Below are 14,462 nucleotides of genomic sequence, written 5' to 3' on the forward strand. Positions count from 1 at the left end.
TAGTTGTCCAGGGTGGAGAGGCAAGAAGTTTTGAGAGGAAGCAGGGTCAGGAAGAAGCCAATCTTGAAATTTCCAAAGTTCAGAGTGGAGATGGAAAAGGAGAGGTAAATTGAGGTCTGGCGGTATTGGACCCTGTGAGGGAGTGATCCCTAGAGGTAAGAGGGGATGCCCGTACATTATTTCAAAAGGAGACCACAGAGAGGGTTTTTTTGGAAGAGCCCTTATCCTGAGTAAGGCCAACAGGAGTAGCTGAACCCAGTCCAGGTGTAGTTCTAAGGATAATTTTGTTAAAATATTTTTAAGAGTTCTGTTGGATCTCTCTACCTTTCTGGAAGTCTGGGGATGATAGGGACAGTGTAAGTGCCACTGAAAAGAGAGAGCTTGGGAAACTTTCTGGGTAATCTGAGAGATAAACTCAGGACCATTGTCTGACTGTAATGAAGTGAGCATTCCAAACCTAGGGATAATCTGAGAGAGAAGGATGGGCGCCACTGTAATAGCCCTTTTATTAGATGTGGGGAAGGCCTCTACCCATCCAGAGAAGGTATCTAACACTAGGAGATATCTGGTGCGTCGTACAGGCGACATGTTAGTGAAATCCACCTGCCAATCAGCTGCAGGTGTGTGACCTCTGGCCTGGTGGGAGGGGAAAGGTTTAGGTTTTAAAAGAGTGTTGGGGTTAGAGCGCTGGCAGACTTTACAAGTAAGGGAAATTTCCTGTAGGAGGGCTTTATCTAAAGGGGTGAGCGTAAAGAAAGTTTGTAAAAAGATTGTTAAAGTTTGGGGGCTAGTGTGGAAGACAGCATGTAGAAGCTGGAACAGGGCTGTATTGTCCACGGGGTGTATGTCAGTGAGGGCAGCTAAAAGGTGAGCAGGTTTATGTTTGGGATTCATGGCCACTGTTCGTACAGCCGTGTCGGCCCTGGAATTGCCCCGTGCGATAGGGGAGTTGTCTTTCTGATGAGACTTGCAGTGAACTACCCCTAGCCAGATGGGCAGACGAGAGGCCTCTATAACTTTGGTGATAAGGGATGAATTAGTGATTGAGTTTCCTTTTGTGGTGAGTAGGCCCCGTTCCCTCCACACAGCAGCATGGGACAACAGGATGTGGAAAACATATTTGGAGTCAGTGTAAAGCATGAGGGATTTACCTTGGGCTAAAATACAGGCTCTTGTAACTGCTATAAGCTCAGCCTGTTGGTTGGTAGTGCCTGGGGGTAGGGGTTTGGCATAATGGGCAGAGTCCTGTCTGAAAGAACTACCGTCCATAAACCAAATGTAATCGGGATGAGAGAGAGGTCCTTCTAAAATAGAGGAGTGACAGGGCAGGAAGTTTTCTAGGGTCTCCAGGCAATCATGGGAAGGGGTGCCTATACCTGAAGGCAGGGTTTTCGAGGAAGGAGGTGAGAAGAGACAAAACCCTGGACGGAGGGAGGGATTGACAAAGGTGGGTCCATAATTTTGTCCCAACACCCCGAGTGCCTGTCCGCCCTTCTCATGGACGTACAAGAAGAAAGGTTTAGAGAGATCAGGGAGATGAAGTGCCGGCGCCTGTACAAGGGTCTGTCGAAATTTTAAAAAGGGATGGTGGGGGGAGGAGAGTAGGGGTTCATCAGGGGGACCCTTAGTTAGGTTATACAGTGGTCTGGCCAGGAGGGAATAATTTGGGACCCAGGCTCTGCAGTATCCAGCTAATCCCAAAAATGACAATATTTCAGCCTTTGTTTGGGGAATGGGAAAGTCCATGAGAAGTTGTTTTCTGTTAAGCGTAATTGACTTTTTCCCTGGGGAAAGGAGAAAGCCGAGGTAGGTTACCATTGACTGGGAAATTTGGGCTTTATGTGGGGAGACCCGATATCCTTTATTAGCTAAGTGATTTAATAGGTGAGCAGTATCTATTTGAGATTGCTCCCAGGAGGGGCTGCACAAGAGAAGTTCATCTACATACTGAAGAAGCATGGAATCGGGGTGGTTGGCATAAAAATCAGTGAGATCCTGGGCTAAAACCTGGCCAAAGATGTGAGGACTGTCCCGAAATCGCTGTGGGAGAACAGTCCAGGTAAATTTTCGGGAGTGTCGGGTGTGAGGATCAGTCCAAGTGAAAGCAAAAATATCTTGAGAGCTTGGCGCTAGAGGTATAGAGAAGAAAGCATCCTTTAAATCCAAAACCGAAAAATGGGTTGTGGTGGTTGGGATGTTAGAAAGGAGGGCATAGACATTGGGCACTAAGGAATGGATAGGGATGACTGAGGAGTTAATGAGGCGCAAATCCTGCACCAAGCGATAGGTCCTGTTAGGTTTTTTATAGCTAGTATGGGGGGGTTGAAAGGCAAGTGAGTGAGCCGGAGATGGCCCTTTTTTTGTAAATCCTGAATGATGGGGCAAAGGCCAAGAAGGGCTGTGGTGGTCAGGGGATACTGGGCCTGGCATATAGACTTAGTGGGGTCCTTAATCCTAATGTGTATTGGAGAACACTTTGCAGTGCGCGGGCTTGACGTGTCCCAGACAACTGTGTTGACAGGCTCAGTTAATGTTGGAAAAGGAGGCCGTGAGTCCGAGTCGTCGGCCAGGCGTGCTATAAAAAACTGTGTGGTAGGCGAGGCATGGGAGGTGATGCTGATCGTAACCCTGAGAAGGGAGAGAATATCTCTTCCCAGTAGAGGGATGGGACATTGGGGCATGACAAGGAAGGAGTGTGAGAAGGGTGTGGAAACGTCTTGCATGGTTAATAGGGGGGGTTTACGAGGGAAAATCTGTTTACCTCCTACCCCAACAATAGGAGAGGTGGAAGGTGTAGCTGGGCCCCAGAACTCCCTCAGGACCAAAAAACTGGCTCCGGTGTCTAAGAGCAAGGAAATGGGGCGCCCATCCACCACAAACCGCACCCTGGGTTCCTGTGTTGTGATGGTCATGGTCAGGAACAGAGACCCAGGGCCCCATCAATCTTCTCCTGCTAGTTCCAACAGGTCGGGCTTAGATTGTGGGGTGATTGGCCCCTCTCCCCTTCGGGTGGCAGGGCAATCAGATCCCCAATGGCCCCTTTTGTGGCATTTGGGACAGGAAGTTGTTGGAGGCCGAGGAGAGGGGCAGGCTTTTGCCCAATGTCCCTCTTTTCCACATTTAAAGCAGGTTTCAGGGGGCGGCTTATGGGTTTGTGGGCACCTGGCTTGCGGCTGTCCTTGGATTATTTGTGCAAGCATCTGAAAATTTGACTGATCAGCTCTCTGCTTGCAGCATTCCTTTTCCTCCTCTCTATTATGAAAAACCTTAAAAGCCACCGTAAGAATTTCAGTCTGAGGAATAGTGGGCCCCTGCTCTAGCTTTTTAAATTTAGCCCTAATGCCAGGGTAGCTCTGGGCTAGAAATAGGTCATTAAAACATGACAACCATCTGGGATTTCTGGGTCTAGATTGGTATATTGTTGAAGGGCCTTGGTTAACATGTCTAAAAATTCGGAAGGGGTTTCTTCCTTTTTCTGTATTACTTCCTGCACCTTTTGGAAATTTACAACTTTTCGAGCAGCCCGTTTGAGGCTGGCTACAAGGCAGGAAGCAAAAACATCACGGGAATTTATGCCAATAGGGATGTTATAATCCCATTGGGGATCCTGTTCTGGAACTGCATTGGGACCTGTAGGGTAGTTAGGATTAGTCCTGTGTGTTTCGTCTGCATGGGCTCGGGCCAATTCCCATACACGCCTTCACTCCTCAGGAAGGAGAGTGTTAGCTATCAACATGTATGTGTCATGGTGTTTGAGACTGTAAGCCTGCAGGATCCACTGAAACTCCCTAACATAGGTGGTGGGGTCAGTGGTAAAGGAGCCCAGTTTCTTCTCTAATTGTGTGAGATCAGAGATGGAAAAAGGTACATGAACTCTGATTACCCCTTCTGGGCCAGCCACCTCTCAAAGTGGTGCAATAATGGGAGGGACCGGAGGGAGCCCCTGTGATCTAGTCCGTGGAGGACTAAAAGGTTTTGTGGGAGGAGGGGAAACGGGGGGCAGCTGTGGAATTGGAGTGGAAGGGGAAGCTGAAATGGAAGATGGCGGAGAGCAGAGGGGGAAGTGGGAGCGGAGGGAGGTGGGTGGTCAAGAAGGGGTGGAGACTTACAGGCCAGGAGGACTTGGGAGGGAGAGCATGAAGAACAAAGATGGGGATTTTGCCTGAGAAGGCAAAAGGCCTCCACACAGGGGATCTCCTTCCACTTTTTGAGGCACTGGCAATAGTTAAAAAGGTCATGAAGGAGGTCTGGGTCTAGGGATCCCTCAAAAGGCCAATGGTTTTGGTTGTCCAGGGGGTACTGGGGCCAATCTTGAGTGCGAAATCTGATCAAGAGCTTTGGCTTAATATCTGGTGTAAGGGAGAGTACAGTAAGGTTTCTGAATAAGCATTTGAAAGGCGAGGTTTCCGGAAGTGATGAGGAGGCTCCCATTGTGCAGTGGACAGAGATAAGGAAATCAAGAGGAAGAGAAAAAGAGAAAACGAGGAAATGAATCCCCGGGCCGGAAGTGGGTCAGCAAAATCCAGGAGGTGTCCCCGGAGGAGTCTGTGAGCCACGGAGGTTCTATAGGAACCAGATTAGGAGGAGAGTGAGGGTCATCACCCACACTTCAAGCTCCCAGGAGGCACAGTGCCGGAGGCCACAAGGAACCTAGTACTAGGATTTTTGGAACCTGTTTTAGCGTCCAGAGAGAGAGAGAGAGAGAGAGAGAAGCAGAAAGGAGCTTCCACCCTGAACCCTCACGCTCAAAGGCTCCTGGAGAGAAGGGAGTGGATAGCCGGAGGGTCCGTCATGACCGTAAAGGTCTTAATGGGGTGTAACGTTACACCTCTTAAGGGCGTCGGAGTCTAGTTGGTTGATAACTGCTCCACTATAGCCCAGAGGAGGGTGGCAGCCTTATAACGGAGACTTACCTAAGGGTGGAAGCGGTGGTGAGTGTGAAGAGCCAGCGCCCGAAAAGGTGGACGAGGGTGAGCCGCCTTGGTTGAGATGGATACGGGGTCCACAGTGGACAATCCCGTCCCGGGTTTCGGCACCAATGAAAGGAATAAAATTCAGCACCAGTTAAATGATGAGACACAAACTCAAGGCAGCTCGCCAGAGAAGGTTTTTTATTCAGTGGGCACATCTGCTTTTATAGGGTTAGAAGAGAGCTGATAGGTTTGCTGAGGACACGGGGCGTTTGGGGATTGGATGGATTGCGTTGCTAAGGGGCCAGGAGCAGGAAGCCTGTGCTGATTGGCGTGCGATTCGCGCCGGCGGGAAGGAGAAGGCGGAAGAGAAGGGTAGCCAGCACCATGATGGGGCGTGACTAAAAGGGTTCTCATACGACCTAATATTAACAATAAAGCTACTATGAACATTCTTGTACAAAGTTTTTTTTTTCTTTGAAATTTTTTTTTAGGTTTGGATCCCCATACTGGCCAGCCACCAAAACAAAAAACAAACAAAGAAAAAAATAAAAATTTTCTTTAGGGCTGGCCAGTTAGCTCAGTTGGTTACAGCATGGTGCTGATAACACCAAGGTAGGTTCAGTTCCCCTTACCAGCCAGCTGCCAAAATATATATAAGATGAATTTTTTTTTTTAAGGGCTGGCCCCCTTTTTTTTTTTACAGGGATCAGTATAAAAACTATCTTGATGTACTCTGGTACCCAACATCCAGCTTCAACCACTATCCACTCCTAGTCAATCATTTTTTTATACATGCCCTTACCCACTAACTCCTTCCTCAGATTATTTTAAGGCAAATCTGAGACATCATGTTATTTCATCTGTAAACATTTAGTATATATCTTGAAAAAGTAATAACTTAAAAAAAATAACCACAACACAATTATAACTAAAAAATGAACAGTAAGTCTTAATATCATCAAAAATCCAATCAAGGGCCGGCCCGGTGGTGCACTCGGTAGAGTGCGGTGCTTGGGAGCGCGGCGGGGCTCCCGCCAAGGGTTCGGATCCCATATAGAGACTGGTCCGCTCACTGGTTGAGCGCAGTGCAGGCGCGACACCGAGGGTTGCGATCCTGTTGCCGGTCGCAGTACGGGCGCGACACCGAGGGTTGCAATCCCGTTACCGGTCACGAAAAAAGACAAAAAGGGAAAAACAAAAAAATCTAATCAATATTCTAATTACCCCTATAGTCTATCCAGCTTGTTTGTCCAAATCAGGGATTAAATAAGATCCATACATTGTAATTGGTTAATGAGGCTCTAACGTTTCTTTTAATCAAAAGGCAGAGCCAGCTTCAAGTTGCGTGAGCAGTGCAGTTACACAATCCACCACACTAAGGAAGGTCCCTTACTTGGGGTTTAATGCCCTACAGTTGATGCCCTGAAAGTCTTATCTTTGACTTTGTGTTTTGTAAGTGAAGTAAAAAAAGGACAATAAAGCACATGTCTGGGGCTTGAAGCCTTAGCTCACAGGCTGGTCTCACTTCCTGCTGCCTGCCCAACAGCCTTCATGAGCTGATTCTGCATTTCCCTAATGCCTGACTTCCCTCCCCCTTCCTCCAAACAGACAGCACCAGTGGGCTCTGCAAGTGACTTGATACCCACTCTCGATCCAGGATCCAAATACAAAACATGTCCAAGGTGGGTTGCGTGTCCACTGTGGGTTTGACCAGGACGGTGGAAGGAGATGGCTGGCTCAACCTTCCTGCCCCCAGGTAGGGCACTGCATATTGGTCCAGCAGCTGGAGGGAAAGAGGACCCAGCTGGTGGAACATGTGGTGCAAGCACAAGTGTCAAATCACCAGTTGGGCCCCTGGGCACCAGTACTGGCCAACCTAACGTCTTTGTCTGAAAGAGCATGACGTTAAATAGCAAATGAAAAGATACTATGACCAGTGGAGAGACTGATTGCAGAAGAAAGGAAATAGCTTTAGGGGGGTACTTCAAAAAGTTTGTGGAGGGCCGGCCCGGTGGCGCACTGCTACAGTGCGCCGCTTGGGAGTGTGGCGGCGCTCCCGCCGAGGGTTCGGATCCCACATACAGACCGGTTCCCGCTCACTGGCTGAGCGAGGTGCGGGCGCAACACCGAGGGTTGCGATCCCGTTGCCGGTCCCGGTCCGGGCGTGACACTGAGGGTTGCGATCCATTGCTGGACACGGAAAAAGACAAAAAAAAAAAAAAAAAAGTTTGTGGAGAAATAGAATTAAAAGAAAGTATGGGCTGGTCAGTTGGTTCATTGGTTAGAGAATAGTGTTGTAACACCAAGGTCAAGGATCCTGATCTCTACACCTGCCAACCACCAAGAAAAAATAAAGAGGCGCTGTGTAATTTTTAAACCTATTTTCTTTTTTTTTTTAAAAGATGACCAGTAAGGGGATCTTAACCCTTGACTTGGTGTTGTCAGCACCACGCTCACCCAGCGAGCAACCGGCCATCCCTATATGGGATCCGAACCCGTGGCCTTGGTGTTATCAGCACCACACTCTCCCGAGTGAGCCATGGGCCGGCCCTAAACCTATTTTCTAATCTAGTTACTACACATTTGTTTCAAAGCACACCTGGAAGTCAATGCCTAAATCTTGGGATTGCAAGCATGCAGGGAACTATTTGGCAGTAGTCTAAAAAGGCAGGATCCTTCTCACACCTCAGGGGAGAATACTGATATGTTAGAAGGAAACACTAAGAATGGCACTTAAGTTATTCCAAAGGCTTTCATATTTACACATTCCTGTCATTGGCTTGAACTTTATGTGGCTTTTAGCACTTCCATAGGCTTCTATGAGATGACTGTCATGCTTCTGTCTCCTTTGACCTCCTCTGCTCAGGCTCCTTCAGACAGTTCTCTCTTCCTCCATTTCCCTTTCTCTTAAATATTGATATTTCCTGATTCTTTTTTGCTGACTCACTCCAGTCACTCTTTCTGGGGGTGGCAGACACAGAAATACACTACCCAGATCCCTCTTCAAGCAAGGGCTGGCTTGCTGTCTAAGAGAATACAGCTTAGGCAGCAGCACTCTCCGGCTATCAGTAGGGCCTGACTCAGCTGCTGAGAACCACCTCTCTTGAGGTCATGACCTCTCTGGGGCAGCCCACATATGTTTACTGAGCAAGGTGTTGTTATAAAGAGGCCTGACCATTTGGCAGCCCGTGGCTCACTCGGGAGAGTGTGGTGCTGATAACACCAAGGCCACGGGTTCGGATCCTACATAGGGATGGCCAGTTGGCTCACTGGCTGAGTGTGGTGCTGACAACACCAAGCTAAGGGTTGAGATCCCCTTACCGGTCATCTTTTAAAAAATAAAAAATAAAAATAAATAAATAAATAAAGAGGCTTGACCATTTGGCCCAATAGAGGACACTCTGACAGGTGTGTCGAGGTTTAGTTGGGCCTATAATGTATTCAGTTTCTTTCTCTGCCTAATATTGCTTTTTCCTCCTTCCTGTCGCAAGACTTGACTGTAACAAATATCTTGCACCTGAAACTCAGTCTCAGCAACTGCTTCCAGAGAAGCCAGCCTGTGACACTAGGTGATATTATCCCACATATCCTACTATGACCACAGGTTCATTACTCCTAAAATATATTCTATTCCAAACATTCCTCTGAGCTTGTTTAACTTCCCACTACACAGCTCTACCTAATGTCCTGTGGGCATCTTACAGCTTTTCAAAACCTGCTCCTTTCTCTTATCTGTCTTCTCTTTACAAATGATACCACCATTCACCAAGCATTCATCATCACATTTTCCTTACTCTCTGTATTACCTATTGCTATGTTAACAAATTATCCCCAAAACATAGTCGTTTAAAACAACAAACATTTATGATCTCACACTGTAAGTTAGGAATTCAAGAGTGTTTTATCTGGGTGGAAATTGGAAGAGATAAGTTAGGAATTCAAGAGTGGTTTATCTGGGTGGAAATTGGAAGAGATAAGTTAGGAATTCAAGAGTGGTTTATCTGGGTGGAAATTGGAAGAGATAAGTTAGGAATTCAAGAGTGGTTTATCTGGGTGGAAATTGGAAAGAGACAAGGAACATGTACTCCTCTCGATCTTCCAGAGAGCACAGACACCTTGATTTCACCCCAGTGATACTAATTTTGGACTCCTGGCCTCCAGAACTTTGGGAGAATATGTTTCTGTTGTGTTAAGTTACCAAGTTTGTGGTAATTTGTTACAGCAACCACAGGAAACTAATATAGCAGGTGAATATGTATAAAAGGTTGAAGAAGCTGTGAAAGGAAAACACTGTTCTCAAAAGGTATAGAAGGCTGAGAAGGGCACGAAGTTTGGTTCAGTATTGCTCCATAAATTAATAAAAGAATAAATTGCACCTGAGCCTTTTACCTATGATGAAAGAGGAAAAAAAGGATTAAGCCAGCAAAAATGTATAGTGTTGGAAGCTGTGCTTTGACACCGTATAAGATAAATCCTTTGGGGGTTTTCTGTATAATTTCTTCCCATTCCAAGAAGGTTTGAGCACAAAACCCTCTAAGGGTTATTTAAGTTGTGACACAGGCAGTGTGTTACAAAGAACCCTGAAATATCAGCTCAAGAATGTCCTCCAGGAAAGAATAACATACAACTAAAATCCCAAAGACCCAGTTTCCCGCTTTTCTTCCACAGAACTAGACAAACCAAACATAACTCAAAGACCAATAATTTTCCAAAATGCTGGAAAGGAACAATAAATTCTGATGTTCTATGGAGCAAAAAGGACTACATTCCCGCAGGTGGATCTTGGCTCCACACTCTATTCACACCCAGCTGTGCCTTGGAACTTGTAGAAGCCAGGACTATTTCAAAAAGATTTTTTTTTTAATACTCCAACATTTGTTCAGTCAGCAATGATTTACAACAAACAAAGCTGGATGAATGTCAGAGTTGGTTAAGTTCATCAAGCCATGGAAGACTAAGGAAGTGAACATCTTTCAAGTACACCAGGTATTTGCAACAACTGGTCAGAGTAGGTCAGGCTGTCAAATTCCTCTTTTTTGCTCTGCTTTTTAATCCCACGCAGAAATCTCAAACCATTCTTGAGACTGGTCCCAACACAACTGCACAATTTTCTTAGCATAAGTCAGCCACTTTGTGAGACATTCCAAATCTCTTCAACCACCTATGTCACACAACATTTTTAGGGTGAGTTGTTTATAAAGAAAGCATAAATCAATCATTACATTTATTTCCTGGTCATGTTCTCCAGTCTCCCATAGAATTCAAGGATTGCCTCTTGCCACTACCCGTCATATAGCATATGCTTCGGTATCTGGCATCACAGAAGGGCTCCAGAGATTACAGCCTTGGCCCTCACGGCACGCCCCCAGCGGCCCCTAGGCTTCACCGGGCCGCAGCGCCGTTCTCAACCGAGCTCCTCCCCGATCAGTAGTCGTCATTTTGCAGTGCGTCGGCGCGTACTTAGTAGGAATTTTGTAAACTGAATAAGCTAATGTATGTAAACAGCCTTTAGCATAATTCCTGGCACAGAGAAGGCGCTCAATGAAAGTCAATTATAATTAATGACAACAAAGCAAAGTGCCGTCATGCACAATTCGATTCGCACGGTCCAGACGCCATTACTTTTTTTATTAATTTTTTTTTAGATAATCATACTTTTTTACAAATGGTCGAACTATTAAAATTTAATTTTTTTGGCTGAGGAAATGGGCCAACACGGAAGACAAAATGTGACTTCTTTAAGTTTCACCTGCGGGGTATTCGTCTATGGGTCCCTATAAGAGAGAGAGGAGACACTTGTTCTAACGTTCACATTCCTTACAACAGAACGACGGCTTTAGAACACCTGGCCGTAGCTGAGACAGAATCCCTCAGAAACCAATACCCTGCCTGTTTGTCTCGGCCTCACCTCTTTGTGACCCCTAGAGCCTCCAGCCGTCGCAGAAAGGATTCCTAAGGAAGTCGGTTGCCGCAGAAAACGAGATCCGGTGCACCGCGAGAGTGACGCCATCACCGAGCGCCGGGGTCAGGGAAGGGAATTTGGGGAGGAGTTTTCCCCACGACCTTATTAGGTCTCTTCCCATGATCCTCTCTTGCTTCTTGCCATCCTTTCTCATCCCCGGTGTCTGCCGCCATGAAGTAAGCAATACCCGTGGATCCCAATCCGTTGTCATCCTCGGCCTGAGTGCCTTTCCGGTGTCCTAGGTATGGTTTCTCCTTGCCGTAGACATCCCCCCTAACAGGCTTTCACTTTTCGTAACAGGGTCGAGCTGTGCAGTTTCAGCGGGTACAAGATCTATCCCGGACATGGGAGGCGGTACGCCAGGACCGACGGGAAGGTAAAAGGCCACGCCAGCTAAACAGCTTCTTGTGCTCCAAGGAGCAAAGGCCGGTTTAGTTCGGTCTCGGCAGGTTCAGTTACCACATCACTCTTGGTCCTTGGAAGGCTTTGTGAGGACCCTGTGGGGATTGATTGTGAGGAACAGAAACCTCCAAGTGAATCAGAATTTAGCTTTGGTGTACCTTACCGTGAGCTAGATCAGAAATGAGGAAAGGTTTGTGTAATTTTATGTTCCGGTGTAAGGGAAATAATTGGGATACCGGGGTATCTAGCTGTTTCAGGGGCACCAGGTCCTCTCAGAATCCAGGGAGGGACAAGAACAGGATGCATCCTAGAATTTGACGGACCACCCTACCCTTTGCTACGAGCTTAGGTTTCCCTGCCTTTTTTTTTTTTTTTTTTTTTTTTTTTTTTTTTTAAAGATGACCGGTAAGGGGATCTTAACCCTTGACTTGGTGTTGTCAGCACCACGCTCACCCAGTGAGCAAACCGGCCATCCCTACATGGGATCCGAACCCGTGGCCTTGGTGTTATCAGCACCGCACTCTCCCGAGCGAGCCACGGGCCGGCCCAGGTTTCCCTGCTTTCAAGAAAAGACCAAACGCAAAGACCTTCGTGATACTACTCAGTTACCTGCCAGTTGTATAACATAAGCCTTTTGGTTTTTGTAGGCCTCGATTTCGTAAAATGAGAAGATAGAACTAAAATATTAACTTCCTGAGGATTTCAAGTTCAGCCTCCTCTACTTTGTATAGTTAAGTAGGTAATTACTTTGATTTTGTCACTCCAGGTTTTCCAATTTCTTAATGCAAAATGCGAGTCAGCATTTCTATCCAAGAGGAATCCTCGGCAGATAAACTGGACTGTCCTCTACAGAAGAAAGCACAAAAAGGGACAGTCGGTAGGTGGAATACATTTTGATGTTGTGGACTATCTCTTAGTAGTTTAAGCTCCCTGACCGTTGGTTTTCTGCTTTGTAGAATTGTAATAAAATGAGACCGTATGTGAAAGTAAAGCATCAGTGAAGTGAGAACGACAATATAAACAGTGTCTCCTTATATATCTTAGGTTCACAGCAATATCTAGTTGAAATTTGAAAGTATCCCCTTGTAAAAGTCAGTTAAATAACATGAAGCACATTGGGGTTGTAGAACACCCTGGAAGGGTTTAAAGTGTTCCAGTGTGTGGAAATTATGGTAGATATTATGGTAATTTGGTTTTAATTATAGTACTTACAGGATTAGCCCTAAATAAGACATCAGGGGATTCTTCCATCATACTGATTCCTTCTTAAGACTTGAGTTTTTGGGGGGCGCTTTTTCTTTTTTTTTTTAAAGTGCCTTTTTAGCTGGACGAAGGAGGTTTGTGAGAAAAAGTGCTGTGGTAGGACTGGTATTCAGGAGGCGTGGAAACTTAGGCTTGTGAATGCAGCCTGAGTATCCCTTAACCAAAATGCTTGGAACCAGAAGAGTTTCTTATTTCAGATTTGCATTATACTTCCCAAATCCAAAATGCTCCAATAAGCATTTCCTTTGAACATCATGTTGGCCCTCAAAAAGGTTTTGATTTTAGAGCATTTTGGATTAGGGATAGTTAACCTGTATTTAGTGACCTCTTCCCCAGTGAAAGATATTGTGGGAATAAATGCCATCAGATATAAAAATATGTTCCAATTTCAGAGGAAGGAAAAATTTTATTTTTTTGAGTGCTCTCCAGTTTGGTGATCTGAACCATTGACCTTGGTGTTATAACACTGTGCTCTAACCACCTGAGGTAACTGACAACCCTCTATTTCTAATTTCACTTAAAAGTGGCTTTGACAAATCCATTAGGGTGGCTATTAAAAAAAAAAATTACAGATGTCAGTGAGGATGTGGAGAAATTGAAACTGTTGTGCACTGCTGAATTTAAAATGGTGCAGACACTGGAAAACCATTTGGTGTTTCCTCAGAAAGTTAAAACATAAAAATTATCATATGACCCAGCAATTCCACTTCTAGGTATATATACAAAAGAACTGAAATCAGAGACTGAAACAGATAACTTGCATACTGTGTTCATAGCAGCATTATTCCCAATAGCCAAAAAGTAACTCATGTCCATGAGCAGATGAGTGGTTAACAATGTATATACATAAAAGGGATATTATTCAGCCTTAAAAAGCCGACAACCAGCCAACCTGAATGAACCTTAAAGATAGTACTAAGTGGAAAAAGCCAGACAAAGGTAAATATTGTATGATTCCACTTTTATAATGTACCTAGAATAGGAAAATTCATAAAGACAGAAAGAATAGAAGTTACTAGAGGAGGAATGAGGAAGTATTGTTTATTGGGTGCAGAGTTTGGGATGGTGAAAAAATTCTGGAGATGAATAGTGGTGATTTACAACATTGTGAATGTAGTAAATGCCACTAAATTATACACTTAAAAATGGTTAAAATGGTCACCTTTATATTATGAGAGAACTTCAAAAAGTTTATGAAAATAGAATTAAAAGATAATACAAATTTTTCCAGTAACTTTGAAGTAACCTTCTATGTTTTATCACACTAAGGAAACTATTTAAAAATGGATTTGAGATGACAAAAATATGAAACAAACAGATAAATACTGGCAGTTTATTTATTTATTTATTATTATACATATATGTGGGGTACATTGATTTAATATTAGCATTTTCTACAATAGGATTTCATCTTTGTAAGAACTTTCAAGTAAAATTATTTAACCACAATCATGCCTATTTACTCCAAACATTTTCTTAAAAATTTTAAGGTAATTTTGCATATCTGACTTACAAAGAATTCAAATATATTTTTTAATTCTTCTTGGACTTAGAGCTGCACTTCAAGATCTTTTTTCTCATAAGGACTGTGATATAGGTTTTCAGTATAGAATCTGCAGAAAACATTTACATTCACTCTGCTTTGATGCCCTGACATTCCCTGAAGTTTGGTGGGCTTTCCTGTCATATATTATTGTCTAACATAAGTATTTTTCCCACCGGACAGTCTTTTGAATTAAAACACAGGAGTTGAGGTTTGATCATCTTCTCCATAAGTAAATTACTAAACACGTAAAGTCATATTAAGATCACTTTTAAAGTACCATCCAGTTCATGAAAAAAAAAAAAAAAAAAAAAAAAAATTTTTTTACAGTTCAATTCTTTATCTTTTTTTTTTTTTTTTTTTTTTTTTTTTTTTTTTT

The 14,462-nt window shown here is 44.5% G+C and overlaps 1 protein-coding gene and 1 long non-coding RNA gene across 2 annotated transcripts in view; one reads left to right on the forward strand and one right to left on the reverse strand.

Annotated features, from left to right (window-relative positions):
- Window positions 1–9,752: 9,752 nt before the first annotated feature.
- Window positions 9,753–10,893, reverse strand: LOC103585681. Its single transcript, XR_550093.1, has 2 exons — window positions 10,822–10,893; window positions 9,753–10,687 (listed from the first exon to the last, which is right to left on the reverse strand). It is a non-coding gene; the product is annotated as an uncharacterized LOC103585681 (long non-coding RNA).
- Window positions 10,894–10,946: 53 nt separating this feature from the next.
- RPL24 (ribosomal protein L24) overlaps window positions 10,947–14,462 on the forward strand; it is a 5,713-nt gene continuing 2,197 nt past the window's right edge. The window contains exons 1-3 of the mRNA XM_008566703.1: window positions 10,947–11,051; window positions 11,176–11,251; window positions 12,044–12,154. Of these exons, the coding sequence (XP_008564925.1) occupies window positions 11,047–11,051; window positions 11,176–11,251; window positions 12,044–12,154 (192 nt within the window). The 5' untranslated portion in view covers window positions 10,947–11,046. The remainder of the gene's footprint in view (window positions 11,052–11,175; window positions 11,252–12,043; window positions 12,155–14,462) is intronic.

This window comes from Galeopterus variegatus, unplaced genomic scaffold (assembly GCF_000696425.1).
Source record: "Galeopterus variegatus unplaced genomic scaffold, G_variegatus-3.0.2 Scaffold265, whole genome shotgun sequence".
Lineage (NCBI taxonomy): Eukaryota > Metazoa > Chordata > Mammalia > Dermoptera > Cynocephalidae > Galeopterus > Galeopterus variegatus.